The 25,320-nt window shown below is 42.3% G+C and overlaps 3 protein-coding genes across 3 annotated transcripts; all 3 read right to left on the bottom strand.

Moving 5' to 3' along the window:
• Window positions 1–542: 542 nt before the first annotated feature.
• On the bottom strand, window positions 543–3,365 carry zn135 (Zinc finger protein 135). Its single transcript, NM_001173793.1, is given in 2 exon segments — window positions 543–2,739; window positions 2,918–3,365. Coding segments are annotated over 2 exon segments (1,170 nt in total). The 5' UTR covers window positions 2,997–3,365; the 3' UTR covers window positions 543–1,648.
• Window positions 3,366–3,888: 523 nt separating this feature from the next.
• Window positions 3,889–8,952, bottom strand: LOC106602182 (uncharacterized). Its single transcript, XM_014194663.2, has 7 exons — window positions 8,480–8,952; window positions 8,193–8,383; window positions 6,978–7,149; window positions 5,772–6,778; window positions 5,552–5,596; window positions 4,531–4,674; window positions 3,889–4,353 (listed from the first exon to the last, which is right to left on the bottom strand). Exons 1-7 carry the CDS (start codon window positions 8,784–8,786, stop codon window positions 4,330–4,332), a joined length of 1,890 nt encoding a protein of 629 aa, XP_014050138.1. The 5' UTR covers window positions 8,787–8,952; the 3' UTR covers window positions 3,889–4,329.
• A 4,143-nt stretch (window positions 8,953–13,095) lies between these two features.
• LOC106602161 (ladderlectin) lies at window positions 13,096–20,389 on the bottom strand. The gene is made up of 9 exons (XM_014194633.2): window positions 20,143–20,389; window positions 19,079–19,169; window positions 18,908–18,973; window positions 18,734–18,790; window positions 18,291–18,341; window positions 17,921–18,012; window positions 15,908–16,033; window positions 14,766–14,865; window positions 13,096–14,573 (listed from the first exon to the last, which is right to left on the bottom strand). Exons 2-9 carry the CDS (start codon window positions 19,137–19,139, stop codon window positions 14,500–14,502), a joined length of 627 nt encoding a protein of 208 aa, XP_014050108.2. The 5' UTR covers window positions 19,140–19,169; window positions 20,143–20,389; the 3' UTR covers window positions 13,096–14,499.
• Window positions 20,390–25,320: the final 4,931 nt, after the last annotated feature.

Below are 25,320 nucleotides of genomic sequence, written 5' to 3'. Positions count from 1 at the left end.
TGACTTGTCTAGTTAAATAAAGGTTCATACATTTTTTTTTTAATTACCTAAACTTGTGATTTACAACACCCTACTAGCAGGACTTCAAGAAATACCTGGGCATTTCCTCCCAAATACGCTCTCACACGCCTTTAGTATGCAACCCAGACTTGCTTTAGACCAACTTCCATCTTTGGCATACTCTAGTGATCAGGACCTTTTCAGACCGGTTTCATCAGAACACAACTTCACTGAAATACTCTCAAGAGCTCTGCAGTGAATTCTATGCGGCAAGATGCAATTTAATTATCTTCAAATTAGACACGTAACTTCCTCATTTCACTTCCAAGAGGAGATTTAGAGCTCAGCCCAATGAAGTTGAGACCCTTCTTCCTACATCACAATCCATCAAAGGCAAAATCTCCTATATCTTTAGACTCCCATCTGGGAAAAGGACCTCTGACTATCAGTGAGGAGTTATGGACGGATGTTTGCGACAGGGTAAACTGCTCCTCTACCAATATAAAAATGAAATAATCTATTAAAAAAATGTTTGTACAAATTGTATTACACCCCAGTGAGACTCCATAGAATGAATACAGACATTTCTCCTGATTGTAAAAGATGTACATCTGAAAGCAGTGGAGGCTGCTGAGGGGAGGACGATTTATAATAACTGGAATGGAGTAAGTGGCACCAAGCACATACAAAACATGTGTTTTGATACCATTCCACCAATTCCGCTCCAGCCATGACCACGAGCCCGTCGTCCCCAATTAAGGTGCCACCAACCTCCTGTGTCTGAAAGTGGAACTTACATGCACATATTTTGGCATTGCGGGGAGACTGACAGATTTTGGCAATCTATACACACTGCTGCATAGAAAATATTAGATATAGTTTGACATGACACCATGGCTCTTCTTAATGCTTAGCAGGACTTTGTTCTTGATCTAAACACAGAAAATGTGTTTATGACTATCACATACTTTGCTAAAAAAAGAAATATTCTACCAAGGTGGGCTTCTAATTCCTGTCCTACATTTAAAATGTGGATTGACCAGATTGTTGACTTTCTTCCTCTTGAAAAGCTCCCTTGTGACCTCAGCAAGAGACGGTGCAGGTTCAATTGACTCTGGTCTCCACTACTCAACTATATTTCAAACTGGACAGAATGGGGAGATTAAGGAAATGTGTGTATATACACATGTTGTGTACAGTGCTGTAAAACAAGTTATTTGCTCGTTGTCTCAGCTAAAGCTGGAAATAGCTAACACGTTCACGGATAGTGCTGCTGCAAATGTGTTGTTTGTTTATGTTTTATGTCTGCCACATCTGTGAATGTGGATTGTTGTGTTTGTTGATTGAAAAACAAGAAAACTTAAATACTTCCAATAAAACAATACAAAAACACATGGACCCAGTCTTCATAGGAAAACCCCAGTAGTGTGGAGCCATTCCCCTTACAACTAGGGCCAGGAATTTTTCCCTGGTCTGGTCATGTGGTGAGGGAAAACTCCTGGCACTGCCTATCATTATTGTGAAGTTGCCCCTAGATGCTGATCTTGGGGCAGTTCTGCATTTTTTTAGAACAAATGTTTAAGGTTAGGATTGGGGAGAGGAAGCTGATCCAAGATCTGTACCTAGGGGAAACTTCACCCTGGAACATTCAGGGCAGCACAACGTCCTGTGGTCTGCCACCAGTGTGGACGAGGAGGTGCTTCTTCATGTGGCCAGACTGGGTGAAGCACTTCCCGCAGTAGACACATTGAAACGGTTTCTCTCCGGTGTGCACCCTCTCATGCATCTTCAGCTGGTGGCTGTGGGAGAAGCGCTTGGTGCAGTGGCTGCAGCCGTACGGTTTCTCCCCCGTATGGACCCGCATGTGCCTCTGCAGGTGCGCCGGCTTGGGGAAGAGCTTTCCACAGAGGCTGCACCGGAGCTGCCTCTTGGTGGAGCAAGACGTCAGCTGTTGCGGCTGTTTTTCTATGCCTTTCAATGAAGAAGTGGAGCCTCTGTTGAAATTCGGGAAGTTGGCTGGCTTCCCTCTTTGGGGAACCTGGTGGAGGGTAACCCTTGGGGATGAAAAGCTGTTTATGGTGGACAGTCCATTGAAATCTGACATCTTGGACCTTGATCCTACAGTTCTCCCTTGCTCTGCATGTTGAGTGTCAGTGGGACACTTTGTCTGTCCAGACTCCATTCCCCCTCTTCCTCTGTTGTCCACAAGCTGCCTGCTGTCTGAACAGACCTCTCCAGATGTTGCCTCTTGGCCAGTTATGCTCCATTCTGAACTCATATCTGCCTCCACTTTAATGGGAACTGAGTCCACCATCACCACATCAGGCACCCAGTCCAGAGAGCCCAAAGCTGACATGTAGACCCCAGAGTTACCAGGAGCCCCTCTCTTCTCTGGATGTCCAGACACCCTATTGGAGTTTGGCCCTGCATTGTGAAGTGCATTCACAGTTGGGTTGTCAGTCTCTTGGTTCTCTGTCCATTGAGACAGGCTGTATGCTATGGGTTGATGGTCAGTTTCCCAGGTCACACACTCAGCAACCTGATGGTCCTGTGTTGCTCTGTTGTATTGTGATGCTGGATGCTGGAACGTCTGGTTTTCAGGTTCTATATTGAGTGAGGTGTCTGGAGCTCTGTGTCTGTTGCCCTGCTGGTCCAGAAGGTCTGTGGTTTCAGTAGATGATGAAGAACCTGGTTCTGGCACAACCTTCTCACTGCTCTCACTGACCAGTTGGACAATCTCTGAAATGGGACAAAGTAAAGCACTTCAGTGTCCTTTAGTGGAGACTGATTCTTCTTTGCCTTATTTATTGGTTATTAATAATGACTAAGAAGTTAATCAAATACAGCAATAAACATTGAAGGCTTTACTGAACATAAAGTGTAAATTGTATGGACTTGATAAATTTAACAAAAATACCTTCCGGTCTGCTGGTGCCATGGTTCTCCATTTTGATAAGAGGCACCTCTTGCATATCTGCCATCTGTTTTGTATTCATCAGAAACAATTTATTAGAAAAATATCCCCACCATCATTTGAAATATGAAAAAACGAATCAATTTGGCCGTGTCTATGACAACTGACCGGCATGCCCCCATCCTTGTCTGTCGCTGTGCGTCCTGCGTCTCTCCAGTTGGTGGCATCCTGCGTAAAATTTCCCCCTTTACGGTCGGCACAGCGATTCTCCACTGCACCAGAAAAGAGAAACCATCAAACGTTATATATTATACATTACCCGTTATTTTGTACGTTTTCAAATATGGTAAAACATGTTTTTAAAAACTACAATATCCAAGTCTGCCTGTTGACTTTCCTTGGAAGCTCCCTCTTGCCCGGGCAACAAGATCTGTGTCCCGCCTGCTCATAGTGTGTCGGAGGGTTCCGAATTTCTCAGCGCTTCGTCGAGAATGCTGTAATTTTGTCAGCAGCAACTTCCTCCGCAGGTTCTCGATTTCTCTCTGGCTATGGGAAATTTCCAAACGTAAGGCAGCATGTCCGTCATCTACAAGTTTGCAGATTTCGGCAACGGCTGCATTCGCCAAAACCTCGACGATGGAGGCTAGCTGAGCGTTAAAGGCGACTGTATCGTACATGTCCTTTGCACAATGTCAATGTTAAACACTTATGTTATAGTAATTTGAAATGAAGTGTTCAGTCAACGTCTTGAGACTACACAGTTTTAAGACCATACACGTTACACTATTTTTCCATAAACAAACATTTTTCGGCTACTTCCTGGATAATCTTTCGAAATAAAAGGTTGGCTTTTCAAAATAAAGGTTGCTTACACACACGACTTACGTTCCAACATTGCCACCTGCTGCTGAATCATATTGTATGTTGCAAATGTTTTAAAAATCAGCCTGTTGTGAATTAAATCAAACACACACTGTCATCCAAAAATGATTTTACTATTTAGTTCAAGTACAAAAATACAAAATCAGCATACAACTGAATTATAAAGGAATAAATAGATTCCTTCAAAAAAGTAAGTAATTTGATGAGTAGGCTAAGGGTTAGTAGTCTCCAAACTGAAGCACTGCAATGAGAACGCACTCTAACTCTGAACAATGTAAGAGTAGAAAGATATACAAAATCTGAATATAGAATGGATAAATAGCCAATGGGATTTCAGATAGTCATCAGCGATAGCAAAACAACTAAATAACATTTTTCTTTTTGTTTTTACAATAAATGAGAACGTTGTAAATAAAAAATAAACATTTGTAGTAATAACATTGGTAACAGGTGTGTATGCAGTTAGCATATAAGCATATTATGTAATTCACAGTAACCTGTAACCACAATGTACTGGCTTCTCCTTTCAGTAACTACTGGGGTTCAGGATCAGATCTCTGGAAAAGAAACACAGAACAGATTGTCAGACACGTTCCTTTATCTGGAAAGATTTTGGGGAAACATATGGTACATGAAATTGTCCTCAGAACACTGCATGACATTGAATGAATGATTTTTTTTGTTGCCTGTTTACCATATGCTTTTTTTAGACCTATGTGGTTGTCGATACTAACCTTCCCTGTGGAGTACTTCCTGATGATTTCATTTGTCAGGATGGCATTGAAGGTTCTGCAGACCAGAGACAGGTTCCAGTAGCCTCTCTTCCCATCCACACGCAGCACGTCCCGGAAGATCCACACCAGCGACTCAAGAGGAAGCTGCAAGAAAGTGCATCAATTCAATGGTTCCAGTGTTTTAGCTGCCTATTTTGGTGAAGTGTTCGTTGTTGAACATTCGGTTCCTAAAGCAGTGGTGTTGTATATAAAAGAGGCCAGAAAAGTCACTAGGTAGGCTACATGTCAAACTTTAGAAGGCATTTATGGGTGATTCCTCACAAAACTAGAGCCAAAAATTATAATTTGGGGGATTTTCACTCAATTAAATCTATATTAGTGTCCTTTGGAGGAAGGATTGTTGACATTTGTATCTTAAATCAGAATTAAGAACCCTTCTATAGATTACATTGTGAAAATACCCCAAATCATGGTATTTTTTGGTTCTAGTTTCGTGAGGAATCATCCTAACATAAGTATATTTATTATATGAATGGTAATCTAAAACGTTATTTTCAGTTGCATCATGTATGGAGAATCAAAAACAAAGAGTCAGCGGTTTGGCTAACCGGGCTATCTGCATTGTGTCCCACCCACCAACCCCTCTTTTACGCTACTGCTACTCTCTGTTCATCATATATGCATAGTCACTTTAACCATACCTACATGTACATACTACCTCAATCAGTCTGACTAACCAGTGTCTGTATGTAGCCTCGCTACTTTTATAGCCTCGCTACTGTATATAGCCTGTCTTTTTACTGTTGTTTTATTTCTTTACCTACCTATTGTTCACCTAATACCTTTTTTGCACTATTGGTTAGAGCTTGTAAGTAAGCTTTCACTCTAAGGTCTACACCTGTTGTATTCGGCGCACGTGACAAATACAACTTTGATTTGATTTAAATCTGATATTAGGAAAGAAAGAAAGTGATTTTCTGCCAGTTCTAGGTGGGATAAATCTACAGGTACTGTTACTTACCTCCAAGAGATGAGGTTTACCCAGACCATGGTACCTCTGGGGATTCTGGGAATAAAGAAGAGGTGAGTGAATAGCTAGGTTCTAGAGTACTGATCTCTGAGTTGTATTGAATCAGTGAGATAATCAGACATTGTCTTTTCATTTGGCCTACCACTCTCCACTATTCTCTATAAGCCCAACCATTTTAAACCCGCTTTAAACCCAACCATTGGCAGCATACCATTCCAGATAGCACTCTCTCGCCTTGCAATTGCTGGGTCGCCAGGTCCGTTTCCTGGGCCAGTAGTGCGCCGGCTTCCAGGAACCTGTCGCTTTGTTCTTCTTCCATGTCGATGTCCGGAAAGAGGTCATCGTCACGCTCTTCCCTCCGCCTTCCTCTTTCCTGCGTCCTAGTATAAGTGTAGCCGGGCAACGAGCTCTCGACCACCAACAGGCCTTGTTCGCCCAGGCACCTGTCGAAAGCTTCCTGGAAGGCTGACGCCGTCACATTCACCTTGTGTTTCCTCTTCATGTGGTTCTTGAAATTCTTCTTGTTCAGCCTGATTCCGCAGAGATCGCACTGGACCTTGGTGGCACGGCACCAGGGTGGCACGTCCATCTTGGATTCGGCCAGGTATCTCCTCAGGGCCTCCTCGTTCTCTGCAGCGATGTACTCTTCGTGGTGTTTCCTCTTCATGTGAACCTTGAAGTTCTTCTTGTTCAGGATGATGCCGCAGTGGTCACACTGAGTCTGCACAGGAACTGCGTCCCTTTGGGAAGGTCTTTGCGGTCTCTCGGTCTCAATCTGCGGCGTCGTAGGGGAGCTGTACGCGTCGGGCAAGCAGGGTTCCGAATCCTGGCGTGTGACCGGATTGTGACTGGCAGAAGCATCTGGTTTTTCTATTGGAGGTGTGTCTGTGTTTAGAGTTTGAAGAGCGACTGGTAATCTCGGAGGGGTGGCAGGTCTGGAGCTTGAAGGGACGGCAGGTATAGATGTGAGAGGCAGGACAGGTGTGGATGTTGCAGGGGCGAGAGGTCTCCGGGCTGGAGAGGGACATTGCTGGAGGGCCGGAGCAACAGATGGAGATTGAGCTTGGACACGGGCAGGTCTTTGAGTCCCGTTCCGCTTTCTGCAAGCTCTGAAATGTTCTATAAACAACGCTTTTCTGCAGAGTACATGGTCACAATAGCTGCAGTGGTAGTGAGGGTAGTCTCTGCACGTCAGTTTGCAGTTGTAGACGATGTACTCTGACAGAAAAAGGTGACAAGAAAACAGTCAGTATAAAAAAAAAAAGAATGTTAGATAGTGACTTTAAAAAGTGTATAAGGACATTAGCACGTGTTGGGTGGTTGGCATTCGTACAACTCAATTGAACAACTACAAAGCATTACTGAGTACAAGGAAATCGTTATTTTCTGACATTGCGGTTTCCAAAGTTCCCCTCACCGTCATTCTGAACGGCACTTTTCAGGTGGCTCTGGATGTGTGGGATGATCCGGTGTAACTCGTTGGGTTTGAATGAAGACGGTCGGCAGAAGGGGCAGTGGTAGAGGGAGCAGCACGTGGTGCATGGTTGTATCTTGGGAGATTCGCCAACTCGGAAACTGGTAATATGTTGCTGTGGAAAAACAAAGACAATAATGAATAGTCAAAAATAAAGAGAAAATGGTCAGAAAATCCAGAGACGCAAATTCTACACGGTCCCAAATTGGGGACCAATAGTTCAGCAACATGCAGATACAAAATGTTTTGTAGAGAAATTACAATTCTTTGTTTCCTACATTAATATATCAGAAAGCCATGTCCTGTCTACTCTACACAACATTATCAAAAGTATGTGGACACCTGCTCGTCTAACATCTAATTCCAAAATCATGGGCATTTGGAGTTGGTCCCCCCTTTGCTGTTATAACAGGCTTTCCACTAGAAAAACAGCCCCAGACCATTATTCCTCTTCCACCAAACATTACAGTTCATACTACACATTGGGGCAGGCAGATTCTTCCTTTGGACTGCCAGATGGTGAAGTGTGATTCATCACTCCAGAGAACGAGTTTCCACTGCTCCCGAGTCCAATGGCGGCGAGCTTTACACCACTCCAGCCGGCGCTTGGCACTGTGCATGGTGATCTTAGGCTTGTGTGCAGCTGCTCTGCCATGGAAACCCATTTTATGAAGCTTCTGATGAACATTTATTGTGCTGACGTTGCTTCCAGAGTACTCGGTAGTGAGTGTTGCAACCGAGGACAGACGATTTTTACGCTCTACGCGCTTCAGCACTCGGCGGTCCCCTTCTGTGAGCTTGTGTGGCCTACGACTTCTCGGCTGAGCCATTGTTGCTCCTAGACTTTTACACTTCACAATAACAACACAGACAGTTGATCGGGGCAGCTCTAGCAGGGCAAAAATTTGACAAACTGACTTCTTGGAAAGGTGGCATCCTATGACGGTGCCATGTTGAAAGTCAATGAGCTCTTCAGTAAGGCCATTATACTGCCAATATGTGTCTATGGAGATTGCATGGTTGTGTGCTCGATTTTATACACCTGTCAACAACGGTGTGGCTGAAATAGCCGAATCCACTAATTTGAAGGGGTGTCCACATGCTTTTGTATATATAGTATATTTCTATCTTTTATTTACTATGTGTACAGTTTCTTACCTTTCTTGGTATGTCACTGGAACTGACTATGGGGTCAGGGGTCATTGCGGGGGGCCCAGTGTTCTCATTGGAACTGACTATGGGGCCAGGAGTCAGTGTGGGGGGCCCAGCCTCATCAGTTGGTACTGTGGATACCTCTTTCCACAGAGCGTGCTGATTGCCATTGACACTGTCCACCTCAAGATTGTTAACTGGAAAAGAGAAAGTGAGAGGTCAACTTGACCAATTCTTGGCAAATCATTAGCTCAAAGGCTGACAACAGGCATTTAGAAAAATCGGTAGCCTACTTTCGTCTTCGTCAGCGTTGCCCGCATCTTCGGCATTCGCCGCGGGTGAATCGCCCGAAGAACTGTTGATTATTGGTAAGTCGCCGGTGACAGGCGTCAGCCCTTTGCCACTCACCGACCTGTACCTCGACTCCGCCAGGCTGAGTTGCTTCTCTAGCAATAGGATTTGCTCCTTGCTTTGAGAGACTTCTACACGTAACGCTCCACAGCAATCGTCCACTAACTTGCAAATCTCGGTCACAGCAGCTGAGGCTAGTATGCCCATGACAGAGCTTATCCGTTGATGCAAAACACGCGTTACCGACATTTTAAACACTTGTTTTTGTGAAACCTTGTCACAACTACTGCTAGCTATGAAGATTCAAAACGTCTAATAAACGTTTTTGTCCCCAGCTTGTTCACGAAGTAGTAATATCTGTAAGAATACCTGGAATGTTGTCAATGCGCCGCCATCTTTAATAACTGTGTCCTTGCGCACGCATCCGATCAGCGTTCAGAAAGATTAGACAGAAAGCTAGAAAAGCGCCACCTTCCGCGTGGAGACTAGAATGTGCATTATCCAGAGTCAAATCTTTGAGCACTAAATATTATTTTGGGTCATCTCTGACTACAGCTTGCTAGAGAGGAAAAGCGAATGAATTATTCCTACGGTTTGCAGAATCATTGTTTAACATTGAGTAAATCAATGTTTTTTATTATAGTTATTGGTTATCATGTTATCATTTTATACATTTTTTTATTTCACATTTATTTAACCAGGTAGGCTAGTTGAGTACAAGTTCTCATTTGCAACTGCGACCTGGCCAAGATAAAGCATAGCAATTCGACATATACAACAACACAGAGTTACACATGGAATAAACAAAACATACAGTCAATAATACAGTCGAAAAAAGAAAAAAAGGTCTATACACAGTGAGTGCAAATGAGGTAAGATAAGGGAGTTAAGGCAATAAATAGGCCATGGTGGCAAAGTAATTACAATATAGCAATTAAACACTGGAATGGTAGATGTGCAGAAGATGAATGTGCAAGTAGAGATACTGGGGTGCAATGGAGCAAGATAAATAAATAAATACAGTATGGGGATGAGGTAGATAGATGGGCTGTTTACAGATGGGCTATGTACAGGTGCAGTGATCTGTGAGCTGCCCTGACAGCTGGTGCTTAAAGCTAGTGAGGAAGATATGAGTCTCCAGCTTCAGTGATTTTTGCAGTTCGTTCCAGTCATTGGCAGCAGAGAACTGGAAGGAAAGGCGACCAAAAGAGGAATTGGCTTTGGGGGTGACCAGTGAGATATACCTGCTGGAGCGCGTGCTACGAGTGGGTGCTGCTATGGTGACCAGTGAGCTGAGATAAGGCAGGGCTTTACCTAGCAGAGACTTGTAGATAACCTGTAGCCAGTGGGTTTGGCGACGAGTATGAAGCGAGGGCCAACCAATGAGAGCGTACAGGTCTCGTGGTGGGTAGTGTATGGGGCTTTGGTGACAAAACGAATGGCACTGTGATAGACTGCATCCAATTTGTTGAGTAGAGTGTTGGAGGCTTTTTTATAGATGACATCGCCGATGTCGAGGATCGGTAGGATGGTCAGTTTTACGAGGGTATGTTTGGCAGCATGAGTGAAGGATGCTTTGTTGCGATATAGGAAGCCGCTTCTAGGTTTAATTTTGGATGGGAGATGCTTAATGTGAGTCTGGAAGGAGAGTTTACAGTCTAACCAGACACCTAGGTATTTGTAGTTGTGCACGTATTCAGAGCCGTCCAGAGTAGTGATGCTGGATGGGCGGGCAGGTGCGGGCAGTGATCGATTGAATAGCATGCATTTAGTTTTACTTGCATTTAAGAGCAGTTGGAGGCCACGGAAGGAGAGTTGTATGGCATTAAAGCTCTTCTGGATGTTAGTTAACACAGTGTCCAAAGAGGGGCCAGAAGTATACAGAATGGTGTCGTCTGCGTAGAGGTGGATCAGAGAATCACCAGCAGCAAGAGCGACATCATTGATGTATACAGAGAAGAGAGTCGGCCCGAGAATTGAACCCTGTGGCACCCCCATAGAGACTGACAGAGGTCCGGACAACAGGCCCTCCGATTTGACACACTGAACTCTATCAGAGAAGTGGTTGGTACACCAGACGAGGCAATCATTTGAGAAACCAAGGCTGTCGAGTCTGCCAATAAGAATGTGGTGATTGACAGAGTCGAAAGCCTTGGCCAGGACGATGAATACGGCTGCACAGTAATATCTCTTATCGATGGTGGTTATGATATCATTTAGGACCTTGAGCGTGGCTGAGGTGCACCCATGACCAGCTCTGAATCCAGATTGCATAGTGGAGAAGGTACGGTGGGATTCGAAATGGTCGGTAATCTGTTTGTTAACTTGGCTTTCGAGGACCTTAGAAAGACAGGGTAGGATAGATATAGGTCTGTAGCAGTTTGGGTCTAGAGTGTCACCCTCTTTGAAGAGGGGGATGACCGCGGCAGCTTTCCAATCTTTGGGAATCTCAGACGATACGAAAGAGAGGTTGAACAGGCTAGTAATAGGGGTTGCAACAATTTCGGCAGATAATTTTAGAAAGAGAGGGTCCAGATTGTCTAGCCCTGCTGATTTGTAGGGGTCCAGATTTTGCAGCTCTTTCAGAACATCAGCTATCTGGATTTGGGTGAAGGGGAAATGGTGGTGGCTTTGGCGGGTTGCTGTGGAGGGTGCCGGGCAGTTGACCGGGGTAGGGGTAGCCAGGTGGAAAGCATGGCCAGCCGTAGAGAAATGCTTATTGAAATTATCAATTATAGTGGATTTATCGGTGGTAACAGTGTTTCCTAGCCTCAGAGCAGTGGGCAGCTGGGAGGAGGTGCTCTTATTCTCCATGGGCTTTACAGTGTCTCAGAACTTTTTTGAGTTTGTACTACAGGATGCAAATTTCTGTTTGAAAAAGCTAGCCTTAGCTTTCCTAACGGCCTGTGTATATATGTTCCTAACTTCCCTGAAAAGTTGAATATCATGGGGGCTATTCGATGCTAATGCAGAACGCCACAGGATATTTTTGTGCTGGACAAGGGCAGACAGGTCTGGAGTGAACCAAGGACTATATCTATTCCTAGTTCTAAGTTTTTGAATGGGGCATGCTTATTTAAGATGGTGAGGAAGGCACTTTTAAAGAATAACCAGGCATCCTCTACTGACGGGATGAGGTCAATGTCATTCCAGGATCCCCGACCATGTCGATTAGAAAGGCCTGCTCACAGAAGTGTTTTAGGGAGCGTTTGACAGTGATGAGGGGTGGTCGTTTGATCGCAGACCCATTACGGATGCAGGCAATGAGGCAGTGATCACTGAGATCTTGATTGAAAACAGCAGAGGTGTATTTGGAGGGCGAGTTAGTTAGGATGACATCTATGAGGGTGCCCGTGTTTACGGATTTGGGGTAGTACCTGGTAGGTTCATTGATCATTTGTGTGAGATTGAGGGCATCAAGCTTACATTGTAGGATGGCCGGGGTGTTAAGCATGTCCCAGTTTAGGTCACCTAGTAGCACGAGCTCAGAAGATAGATGGGGGGCAATCAATTCACATGTGGTGTGGCAGAGGATGGTCTATAGCAAGCGGCAACAGTGAGAGACTTGTTTCTGGAAAGGTGAATTTTTAGAAGTAGAAGCTCGAATTGTTTGGGTACAGACCTGGATAGTAAGACAGAACTCTGCAGGCTATCTCTGCAGTAGATTGCAACACCGCCCCCTTTGACAGTTCTATCTTATCTTATAAATGTTGTAGTTAGGGATGGAGATTTCAGGGTTTTTGGTGGTTTTCCTAAGCCAGAATTCAGACACGGCTAAGACATCCGGGTTGGCAGAGTGTGCTAAAGCAGTGAGTAAAACAAACTTAGGGAGTAGGCTTCTAATGTTAACATGCATGAAACCAAGGCTTTTACGGTTACAGAAGTCAACAAATGAGAGCACCTGGGGAGTGGGAGTGGAGCTAGGTACTGCAGGACCTGGATTAACCTCTACATCACCAGAGGAACAGAGGAGAAGTAGGATAAGGGTACGGCTCAAGGCTATACGAACTGGCCGTCTAGCACGTTCGGAACAGAGAGTAAAAGGAGCAGGTTTCTGGGCACGATAGCATAGATTCAAGGCATAGTGTACAGACAAGGTAAGGTAGGATGTGAGTACATTGGAGGTAAACCTAGGCATTGAGTAATGATGAGAGAGATATAGTCTCTACAGACGTTTAAACCAGGTGATGTCATCGCACATGTAGGAGGTGGAACAACATGGTTGGTTAAAGCATATTGAGCAGGGCTAGAGGCTCTACAGTGAAATAAGACAGTAATCACTAACCAGGACAGTAATGGACGAGGCATATTGATATTAGAGAGAAGCATGCGTAGCCAAGTGATCATATGGGTCCAGTGAGTAGTTGGGCTGGCTGGGGACACGGCGATTCAGACAGTTAGCAGGCAGTTAGTAGGCCGGGGCTAACAAGCTAGCAGTTAGCAGACCAGGGCTAGCAAGCTAGCAGTTATAAACTGAGCACTGGAGTAATCTTAACCCCAGACAAACTATATGGAGGTTGTATTAGGCTCAAGATCTTGTGCAAAGTAAAACGATTAATTTCCAGTACATCAAATATGTTTATTGTTTTTACCACAGATATAGAATGACCAAGACAACGTGATCCGCTGCACCATCGAGAGCATCCTGACTGGTTGCATCACTGCCTGGTATGGCAACTGCTCGGCCTCCGACCGCAAGGCACTACAGCCCAGTACATCACTGGGGTTAAGCTTCCTGCCATCCAGGACCTCTATACCAGGTGGTGTCAGAGGAAGGCCCTAAAAATTGCCAAAGACTCCAGACACCCTAGTCATAGACTGTTCTCTCTGCTACCGCATGGCAAGCAGTACCGAAGCACCAAGTCTAGGTCCAACAGGCTTCTTAACAGCTTCTACCCACAAGCCATAAGACTGCTGAACAGCTAATTAAAAGGCTACCTTGACTATTTGTATTGATCCCCCGCTACTCCCACCCCTTTTTACGCTGCTGCTACTCTCTGTTATTATCTACGCATAGTCACTTTACCTACATGTACATATTACCTTAAACGCGTGTTACCTTAATTACCTTGACTAACCTGTGCCCCCACACATTGACTCTGTACCGGTACACCCTGTATATAGCCTCGCTACTGTTATTTTATTGTTGCCCTTTAATATATATATATTTTAATATTACTTCAGTTTATTTTAGTAAATACTTTAACAATTATTTTTCCTGACTGTAACTGTATATAGCCTCGTTATTGTTATGTTATTGTGTTATTTTTTATATTTTTTTTACTTTTGTTTATTTGGTACATATTTTCTTAACTCTTCTTGAACTGCACTGTTGGTTAAGGGCTTATAAGGAAGCATTTCACTGTAAGGTCTACTGTAAGGTCTACACCTGTTGTATTCGGCGCACGTGACAAATACAATTTGATTTGTAAGCAACATTTTTTACCATTGCTTATTGGAAACCCTCTTATCCAAATAGGGCCGTTAAAACATTCTGTGCCAAATGTCCCATTCAAACACACCTCGAACCACACCCTTTACTAGATTTAACAGCCTTAGCCAAGCCAAAGACAGGCTCAATAAAGACTAAATAAATACCTTGAAGATTTTCCAGACTTTCAGTCATCTCAAACCTTTTCTCATCAGATTTTATGCTGTCAACAAAAAGCACCATACCCATGTTGTTATATTGCCCCTTTTAAGAGCCAGAGATTATCGTAGACAATACTGCCATCTTCCAGAAAGTACTAGCCTATGCAATGTCATAAAGTACTTAAAAAAAAAATATTACAGGAAAACAATACAGGTTGAGGTACATAAATGGGCAATTACATTTGAAATTGCATCACATTTAACCCTTTGGCGAACACATAAAGTCACTTACAGTCAGTAGTAAACAAAGCACATGTTGAAAGCAGTTAGAAAAGGTGTCAAGCAATTAGCAATATCTTCGCAATGTTGACTAACAGCGATAGTTGTGCACGCAGATGAATGGGTATTGTGTGCCACATCCGAGGTTCCTCCAGCCCTGGCCCACTACAAAAAGACAAACAAAAATCGTAGTAATTTTATCTGGCATATTTTAACACGTCATACAGTTCTGGGACCAGATTACCTGTCATTACTTTTCAGGTAATATCATACTAATTTGAGTGTTCTGGATTTACATTTACTATGTTACGTCTAGTCCATGAGACCAGGCTGAAGATCTTTAGGTTCATGTCTTACCAGCAGATTGCAGATACATGCAGGAGTTGCTGGTTGCAGTGCTCTGGCTGTACCAGTTGGTGTAATACATTCCTGAGCGGTCGATCCACATCCAATATCCCTGAGTAAAGGAAGAGTCATAAGACTTAGCTGCAGCTTGTGAGAGCAAAATTGCAAGATTATGTTGTAATACTTTTATTGAATCAAATGGCTGTTTTTTTGCAACAGACTAGAGGGTTCTTATAACTCTATTGTGAAATGAAAGTGGGCCTCTGGGAGATAACACGGACAGGAGATTTACGATGTCTTTTGGGTGATAGCATGAGTTAATGTTTCTGTTCTATATAGTACCTGGGAGAGATGACCCCAGGGCCAGACCTGGTCTCTACACAAAGATAACTGTTTTTACAGCAGATACTGTCTGCTGTGAATTATAACTTTATTTCATACTAGTCTTAACCTTGTGAACCATTTAAGTTGAAAGGGGTGTATCATGTAGGTTGAAATGGGTGTATCTTGGCTATAAAAGGCCTTTGTACTTTTGTCTCGGGGCTCTCAACGAATCATCTGAGGGTGATTCGTAGGCCATCCATCATTATCTAGGGTGGCAGGGTAGCCTAGTAGTTGGAGCATTGGGCTAGTAACCAAAAGGTTGCAAGTTCAAATCTCTGAGCTGACGAGGTACAAATCTGTTGGTCTGCCCTTGAACAAGGTAGTTAACTCTCTGTTCCTAGGCCATCATTGAAAGTAAGAATTTGTTCTTAGCTGACTTGCCTAGTTATATAAAGAAAAATTATTGTAGAGCACTCAACTGATTAACTTCATATGTGTGTGTTGTACTGACCTGATCACTTATTAATCCATGAAGAAATATTTAGTTTAAGTATAGCTCTGATTTGAGTGATAAGTTTGTCTTCCCTCATTTGATGGTAAAGAAATTAACCACCACAAGCTGCACTGCTGTCCCTTACCACTAACCGATCTGATATCATACCTAGCTGCATGATTAAAATATCAGAAGCTTATGCTGAGGCACAGAGTTTCCTGTTCTTGGAGGGGAAAACTCTAGGACCGAGAATTGTTTCTGGTCAGGTCACTATGTCGAAAAACTTGGGGCCCTGCTTATGCTTAGATGGCGGAGGTTTTCAGGGCGACCCTTTCACCTGGAGGTAGAATCCACCGATCCAGGCGGTGGCTCTGTTGGCTGTTCTGGTTATCTGTTGCAGGTAACGATACTCGGGGGAGGAGCCGGCGGAGGCCAGGCTGGCGCCCAGTTCATTGCAGTGTTCCTGAAAGAAGAGCCGGGAGGCGAGGGGTGAGACACGTGCACATGGTTCCTAATTGCACTTTTTTATTTAATTTTAAATGTAGCCTTTAGACCTATTCAAATCCAGATACGTCTTATTCGAAAGACATAACCAATAGAATAGGCTAAACATTTTCTGTCAAACCTTGAAAGACTTATTTGCACTGTTTATTTATTTGCACTAATGTTGGTTATTTTCGTAGGCTACTTATTTAATAAAGGTTAAATAAAAATAAAAAACAAACACATTAATCAGTAATAAGGTTCGCAATCAGCTTTCTGAATTGCCCTAGAGACACCAGAACATCACATTTAAGAACATTTCGAAGATGATTTACCTAACTCAGTGGAGACCAAAGGAATTTCCAGTTAGCCATCCCGAGACCGGGTGTGGTAACTCGTATGTGTAAGGTTTAGTAAGGATGTTAGGTACAGTGGGACTTTTCGTAAAAGGGCTTCATAAATGAAAACATAGCAATGTAGATAAGCTACATTATGTAGGCCTACTATAATAGCAAAGTATGCTTTTTCAAAATGACTGTGCGTTTGTATGTATATAGACTATTAACATAATGCAAGAGAACAACGTAGTGTATAAAGAGCGGCGAGCACTAAAGCAGCGCAAAATGTCAGATAGGCCTAAAGGTGTTTTTTCCCCTCTCCTCTCCAATGTTGGGTGGTCATGGGCCTTTTAGGCTAATCTTAATTTCCCCTTCTCTCCCCAATCCCCATTCGATTTGAATGTGACTTGTTGGCCTAGGAATAACCTAGGAATAACCTACTATAAAAAAAAATTTAAAAAATGGTACAACATTAAAAAGTAGCTTAGGCCCATTTAGAAAGCCTAAAGATAGACTAATCGAATAGGAAGTTTAAACAAACCTGGTAGGGCTACGTGTGTTTAGGCTGCTTGACTAAAGTGACGGCAAAATTCCTTTCTTAGCCAATATTATAAACCTACACATAGACTGCTGTCCATAAAAGTTGCAGGTGCCTAAACGTTACTTTGACAAGTTAAACGTATAATCTAATATTGTCGGAAGTGTTTATGCATGTCCTTGAATTGCGCAACGGGCAATCGGGTATAAACCCTCGCAGCATCAATAGCAGGAACAAATAATAAATGAGTCTGTCGGAATTGTCTCACGAACAACTTTATTTTCAATAAGTCAACAATAATTAGATAAAACTAATTATTATTTAGCCTATAATATTCTTTATAACACTGAATTGGCTTCGGCTAAAAACGAATAGGCCGATAATTATCCTTAGGCTATATGCCTTTTGCCTACCTAACTGTAAAAATCCTAAATACAATCAGATAAAACAAATCGATATTTATAACATACTTCATAACACTTTTTACAAAAATAACATTGGCTTATGCTAAAAACGAATAGGCTTTAGGACATGCATTTTGCCTATCGAACTGTACAAGTACTAAATAAGCCTATAGGCGTACAAGTTATAAAATAAATATAGCCGCCTAAATTAAACTAGACAAGTCAGTTAAAAACAAATTCTTATTTACAATGATGGCCTAGGAACAGTGGGTTAACTGCCTTGTTCAAGGGCAGAACGACAGATTTTTATATTGTCAGCTCGGCCAACACTATAACCACTAGGCTACCTGCCGCCCCGCCCCGCCCCGCCCCGTGTTTTTCTTTTTGCTTGCATTTTGTATTTATATTTTGATGTGTGTATTTTCTGTAATTTCTGTAATTCAGGGCTCATCTATAAAAGGGACCTCGGTCTCAGTATGACTCCCTGATAAAATAAAGGTTAAATAGAATAAAATAGTTATGAATTTATGTCAAGCTTTTAGACGCTTTAAATAGGCCTATATTAAATTGAGAAGTGCATGAATTACCTCAGCGTCGAACCAGGACCGAGGATTGTTCACAAACATGTAACACTTGGACTGGTAGCTGAACCATCCGTCAGGGCAGAACCTGCGTGCCGCTGTGAAGACGAAGATAAAATACAACAATTATTTGACATCGTAATACCAAGGACTTGATATTGACAGGAGTATGAACTTTGATCTCATAATATAAAACATGAAAGTGCATTTAGTCATACTGGTGTTTTTTCCCTCCCTGCTAACAGAAAACCAAAAAACACTTGTCTTTCGTTGCGTGACCATGCATTGCACGATGTACAAAAAGTCCGCAATCGTAGAACCAGTAAAGGTGATAGTTGTTATTTTACATCATTCACCATAAAAGGTGTCAACATACCTTTAGGTGCCGCAGCCACCTCTTCAACAGCCCCAGTCTGTACTTCCTCCTCTGGAAAAGCACAAACAATAAAACAGTCCTCAATATTACTATTTAGCCACCAGCAAATCACTATGTCAGGGAGTTATAGATACTATATAAATATGTTTGTTTTCATAGTTATATTTTATAGGTGACAGGTAGTTAAAATCATTTCTTTCGTACCTATGTGAAGTCTGACAAAACAGAATGCCTCAAATATAATTTATCAACAAATGAGGCACATAATACACAACACAATCTCACACTCACTTCGTGCAAATATGTACAAACAGTATTTGCAGCAGATTTCAATGTGAGGTAATTGTAATTGATCAGGAAATAGGGTGACGCTCAAATGAGGTGATGCTCCACAAGAGACATTGATGCTCCTGCTTGATTAAAGCCCACAGAGAAGAACTGACCTGGGCCGTCACTCAGCTTCTCTTCTGCTGCAGGAGCCTCAACCTCAACAGCCTCCTCTGTAGAAACATGGAACAAGGAAATCAATTTGACTTTCATTCAACTGGGAATTGGGAGAGGTGTTGATTCAGTGCTCTATTACTGGTCTCAATACAAACATAACTACAGCTACAAACCTGGGGCACTTTTTGGCTCTTCTACCGCCACAGCATCGCTCTCCACAGGATCGCTCTCCACAGGAACTTAAAGGGAAAAACACAACTATTGTCATTATTCAGTAACAATGAATTACCCTGTGCCGTATTAGTGACATTGTTGAGTATTTGTTGAGTATTTGGCTGTCTTACCTGCTGCTGCCCTAGCAGAGAGGGCGACACAAAGTAGTGCAAAGATGATCAGAACCTTCATGGTGGTGATGATGATGGTGGTGCTGCTTGTCTGGATGAAAAGGGAGAGAACGTGTTGGAGAATCAACTAGAGAGAATGATACACAATCATTTCAGACTATCACTAGACAAGAGTATTTCCCCACAGAAGACAACCTTAAAAATCTAGCTAAAAGTTCATCACCACCACAGTAAATACATACCGTAAATTCCAGACTATAAGCCGCTACTTTTTTTCCCCAGGCTTTGAACCTCTTGGCTTAAACAATGACCCTGCTAATATATGGATTTTACCCGCTTTCAAAAAAAAAATCTAAAAAAAAAATACACATTCTGTGACGTGCTCAGTTTTTTGGCGGCATGAAGCTTTCATTAGACCAATGAAATTGCCGAACGGGTTAAGGTCAAACAACTTTTTTGTTTACTGTTTAGATTAAATCGAGCGCTCTCAAACTTCCCATCATTCTGATTATGGTAGTCATTTTGTCACCCTCATCATGGCAAAGACACAGAGAAATGCATATGATGCAGCTTTCAAGTTGAAGGCGATTGATCTGGCTGTTGGAAAAGGAAATAGAGCTGCTGCACTGGAGCTTGGTCTTAATGAGTCGATGATAAGACGTTGGAAACAGCAGCGTGAGGAATTGACTCAGTGCAAAAAGACAACTAAAGCTTACTGCTATTTTTTTTGTTTTTGTTACAAGCCGTGTTTCGTTAAAGCTTATTTATTTTTGTTACAAGCCGTGTTTCGTTAAAGCCTATTTATTTTTGTTACAAGCCCTGTTTCGTTAATGCCTGTGTAAAGTTCATTTGTTTCAATGTACCGGTAGGCACCTGCGGCTTATAGACATGTGCGGCTTATTTATATTCAAAAGAATAAATATTTTTAAATTCAGTGGGTGCGGCTTATATTCAGGTGCGCTTAATAGTCCGGAAATTACGGTACACCTAAACAGAGAAAGGGAGAAAAAATAAGCCAAGTTGAATGAGTCGACACTCGGGAACAGACACTATAGGACTCGTACCTGTTGTAGGTAAATCACTGTTGTTCTCCTCAAGTACTCTTCCTCAGGTAGGCCAGTGATGGAATGATGAGTGGAAATTTCTCCGCTGTTTATGTACTGTTCTGTCCAGCATGATTTCACTGACGCACGGGCTGTGAATTACGAAACAGCATCGGACGTTGACGGTTTATGATTTTGTATTCATAATTCAGATGAAAAATGCCATACTAGGAATTCAAATACAGCATTTTCAATGTCAGCAGAACATGGCCAGCCTCTGTGTGAAGGTGTGTTCCTGTAAGAGATTGCAAAATAATACAAATGTCCTTATTGTGATCATGTATGGAACTTAGCCAAGGAAGTCACGTTTATTATTTCCTGACCATAAACCATTTCCTTTTCATCGAATGAGTGGGTCAGACATGAAAGGATTTAGTTTGACTTAAATTAAAAACAAAATAAAAGCAATATCATCAATGTCAATATAATACCAATATCATTATATTATACATTTTATATGTACTATATGGCTTTGTGTACGTACTTCAGATCTGATTTCGAATTCAAATACAGCATTTATCAAGGACAAGTCCCTTTGTGAAGGTGTGTTCCAGTAAGTGATGACAAAACCATAATTGTGATAAGGAAATTGTAAACATGGAAAATCAATACGGACATGGATAGATTAAATTTACAGTACGTTTTCTCAGCACGATTGATCGTTTAGTTATAATCACTTTATTTGTATTTTGCAGCGATTTGTATAACATTTACAGTCTCTCCAATTTAAAGCGGCAATCACCAATTGAAACAATAACAAATCCTAGTCCCCGCCCTGTTCCTGTAAAAAGCTGAGGGATGGGGTTGTAAAAATGTCACCACTCTGAAATTGACCTTCCATCATCAAAATTATAGTTTTAGCCATGTTTTGAAGCTATTTGTTTATACTTACTTTATTTACAATCATTGAAGTAAAACAAGCTTCTATTTTGGATTATGATGGGGTTTGACAGTTGACCTAAACTCATCCTTTATAAGTTATATTCTTCAAGAATCAATGGGTACATAGCATTAACTTATTAGTCCAAAAATGGATGTAGCAACGGCAGATTGCCCCTTCAATGTATGTTTATATATTGGAGGGACAAAAGTAGTAGACCAATTTCCATCCTGTATGGAATGTCTTTATCTTATTTCTTGAAAAGAAAATCCACATTTACAATAAAGCTTTACTGACAACATGACATAGTAGATGACAACAGCCCAAGTCACACCTAGAGACATAGAACCATATGCCACACAGCCTCCACTCTTCTGGGAAGGCTTTCCACTAGATGTTGGACCATTGCTGCGGGGACTTGCTTCCATTCAGCTACAAGAGCATTAGTGAGGTCGGGCACGGATGTTGGGCGATTAGGCCTGGCTTGCAGTCGGCGTTCCAATTCATCTCAAAGGTGTTCATTGGGGTTGAGGTCAGGACTCTGTGCAGGCCAGTCAAGTTCATCCACACCGATCTCGACAAACCATTTCTGTATGGACCTTGCTTTGTGCACGGGGGCATTGTCATGCTGGAACAGGAAAGGGCCGTCCCCAAACTGTTGCCACAAAGTTGGAAGCACAGAATTGTCATTGTATGCTGTAGCGTTAAGAGTTCCCTTCACTGGAACCAAGGGGCTTAGCACGAACCATGAAAAACAGCCCTGGACCATTATTCCTCCTCCACCAAACGTTACAGTTGGCACTATGAATTGGGGGAGGTAGCGTTCTCCTGGCATCCGCCAAACCCAGATTCGTCCGTCCGACTGCCAGATGGTGAAGCGTGATTCATCACTCCAGAGAACGTATTTCCACTGCTCCAGTCCAATGGCGGCGAGCTTTACACCACTCCAGCCAAAGCTTGACATTGCGAATGGTGATCAAACTGACTTGTTGGAAAGGTGGCATCCTATGACGGTGCCAAGTTGAAAGTCACTGAGCTCTTCAGTAAGGTCATTCTACTGCCAATGTTTGTCTATGGATTTTATACACCTGTCAGTAACAAGTGTGGCTGAAATAGCCAAATCCACTAATTTGAAGGGGTGCCCACATACATTTGTGTGTGTATATATACAGTGGGGGAAAAAAGTATTTGATCCCCTGCTGATTTTGTACATTTGCCCACTTACAAAGAAATAATCAGTCTATCATTTTAATAGTAGGTTTATTTGAACAGTAAGAGACAGAATAACAACCAAAAAATCCAGAAAAACGCATGTCAAAAATGTTATAAAATGATTTGCATTTTAATGAGGGAAATAAGTATTTAGGGATGAAGTGACTATGCATAGATAATAAACAGCGTGTAGCAGCAGTGTAGAAAACAAATTGGGGGGGGGGGGCCTTTTGGTCCTAGACATGGCACTCTGGTACCACTTGCCGTGCAGTAGGAGAGAAAACTGTCTATGACTTTGGTGACTGGAGTCTCTGACAATTTGATGGGCTTTCCTCTGACACCACCTATTATATAGGTCCTGGATTGCAGGAAGCTTGGCCCCAGTGATGTACTGGGCCGTACGCACAACCCTCTGTAGCGCCTTACGGTCAGATGCCGAGCAGTTGCCATAACAGGTGGTGATGCAACCGGTCAGGATACTCTTGATGGTGCAGCCTTATAACTTTTTGAGGATCTGGGGACCCATGCCAAATTTTTTCAGTCTCCTGAGGGCAAAAAGGTTTTGTCGTGCCCTTTTCACGACTGTCTTGGTGTGTTTGGACCATGACAGATTGTTGGTGATGTGGACACCAACAGTAGACTAAATTAAGTGGGGGAAAAATACCAAATTATTAGGGTGAGGCACATGGTCTACTAACATCTTACTACACAATATACACTTAGTATTACTTTCTTAGCTACAGTATACATATCTCCCTGGCATATTACATCATTTATGCAGCAGCATACAATACATTTTTGGACTCACCACTCATTGTTGAATTTGTGATTTCCAACTTGTGTAATGTTTATATCCAATGGCCGATGAGCACTGATATGTTTATTCTATCATTTCTCTTCATTATTTCTCATCATATGACAAGGATTAAAAAGGATTTGTCAGTAGTTGTCGACTTGATTCATGATGATGACTGTTAGCGAAGATTTTGAAAGTATGATGTTGTCATGATCAGTCCAATCAAAGCTACTGTAGATATAACTTGATTTGATGTAATTGTATCTGTGGACAATGACCTTGAGCCTTCTTGGATGGGCACTTCTAATGTAACTATGGCAGCACCCAAGGGGCTATCAGCCTCAGAAATTGCATCCCAAATAAATGCTTCACAGAGTTCAAGTAACAGACACATGTCAACATCAACTGTTGAGATGAGACGAGGAGTGAATTAGGCATTCATGGTCAAATTGTTGCAAAGAAACCACTACTAAAGGACACCAATAAGAAGAGACTTGCTTGGGCCAAAAAACACGAGCAATGGACATTAGACCAGTGGAAATCTGTCCTTTGGTCTGATGAGTCCAAATGTGAGATTTATGGTTCTTACCGTCGTGTCTTTGTGAGACGCAGAGTAGGTGAACAGATGATCTCCGCATGTGTGGAGCATGGAGGAGGAGGTGTGATGGTGCTTTGCTGGTGACACTGTTGGGGATTTATTTAGGATTCAAGACACACATTAACCATCATGGCTACCCCATCACTCTGCAGGGATACGCCATCCCATTTGGTTTGCGTTTAGTGGGACTATCATTTGTTTTTCAACAGGACAATGACCCAAAACACACCTCCAGGCTGTGTAAGGGTTATTTGACCGAGAAGGAGAGTGATGGAGTGCTGCATCAGATGACCTGGCCTCCACAATCACCCGACCTCAACCCAATTGAGATGGTTTGGGATGAGTTGGACTGAAGAGTGAAGGAAATGCAGCCAACAAGAGCTCAGCATTTGTGGGAACTCCTTCAAGACGGTTGGAAAAGCTTGCTTTTCAGTCCAGGAGTAGGTTTAATCTGTGTCTAGGAAACCAACCCAAACAGATTCGTTTTCAGTCTATGGTGTTTTACATCTCCCCTAATATACTTTACCAACTCAGTGGCCTTGTGGTTAGTGTCTGCCCTGAAGTTGGAAGGTTTGGAGTTCAATTGCTGGCTGAGTCATACTAAAATCGGGATCCAATGCATCTCTGCTTGGCATTCAGCATTAAGGAGATAGATTAGGGTTTAGGCCTTGCAATAGACTAGCATCTTTTCCAAGCTGCTTCACACTACAGAAACAGGAGATAGGCTCCTGCTCCTATGAGACGTTCCGGCTTGCAGTAGCCAAGGCTACTTACTCACAGAGTGAGATGTGGTGGAACCTTAATTGGGGAGGACGGGCTCATAGTAATGGCTGGAAACACATGGTTTCCATGGGTTTGATACCATTCTAGTCACCACATATTGATGATACATTTAAGTTAGTCTGAAACAGAATATTTTTTCATGTCCGACCCACTCCTTGGATGTCATCAAGTCAGTTAAGGAAGCAGTTTATGCTCAGCAAAGAATTAAAGGTGATCTCCAGGGCACCGTTCCAGACATGATCACAATAAAGACATTGTTATTATTTTACCACCACTTACTGGAACACAGTAAGTGACATTGATAAAGGCTGTATTTTAATTCCTAATCTGGCAGCCTGGTCTCAAAGACTAGACGTAACATAGTAAACCTAAATTAGTATGATATGTTACATTTGGTATGGTTACATAAGACAGAAGGTTACTTCAGGAAAAAACAAAGGAAGGGTGGTTGGTGAAAAATTAAAGTAGGGTGGTTGGTCAGGGTGGAAGAGTGGGGGTACAACATGAATGTCTAGCAACCCAAAGGATGTGTGTTCAAATCTTATCATGGACAACTTTAACATTTGAGCTAATTAGCAAATACTTACTACTTTTTAGCTATGTAGCAACTACTTAGCATGTTAGCTAACCCTTCCCCTAAACTTAAGCTTTTAACCTATCTCCTACCTCTAACATGACTAACGTTAGGAACCTAGCTAACATTAGCAACCTAGCTAAACTGAGCCACTTAACTAACATTAGCCATAACAAATTGGAATTCGTAACATATTTGTTTTGCAAATTCATAACATTGTATGAATTGTAATTCGTAACATATCATACACATTTTTATTCATACCATATAATATGAAACGGATGATGGACATCCAC

Source organism: Salmo salar, chromosome ssa04 (assembly GCF_905237065.1).
Source record: "Salmo salar chromosome ssa04, Ssal_v3.1, whole genome shotgun sequence".
In the NCBI taxonomy this organism is placed as follows: Eukaryota; Metazoa; Chordata; class Actinopteri; order Salmoniformes; family Salmonidae; genus Salmo; species Salmo salar.
This window is presented reverse-complemented; position numbering and strand designations above follow the sequence as displayed.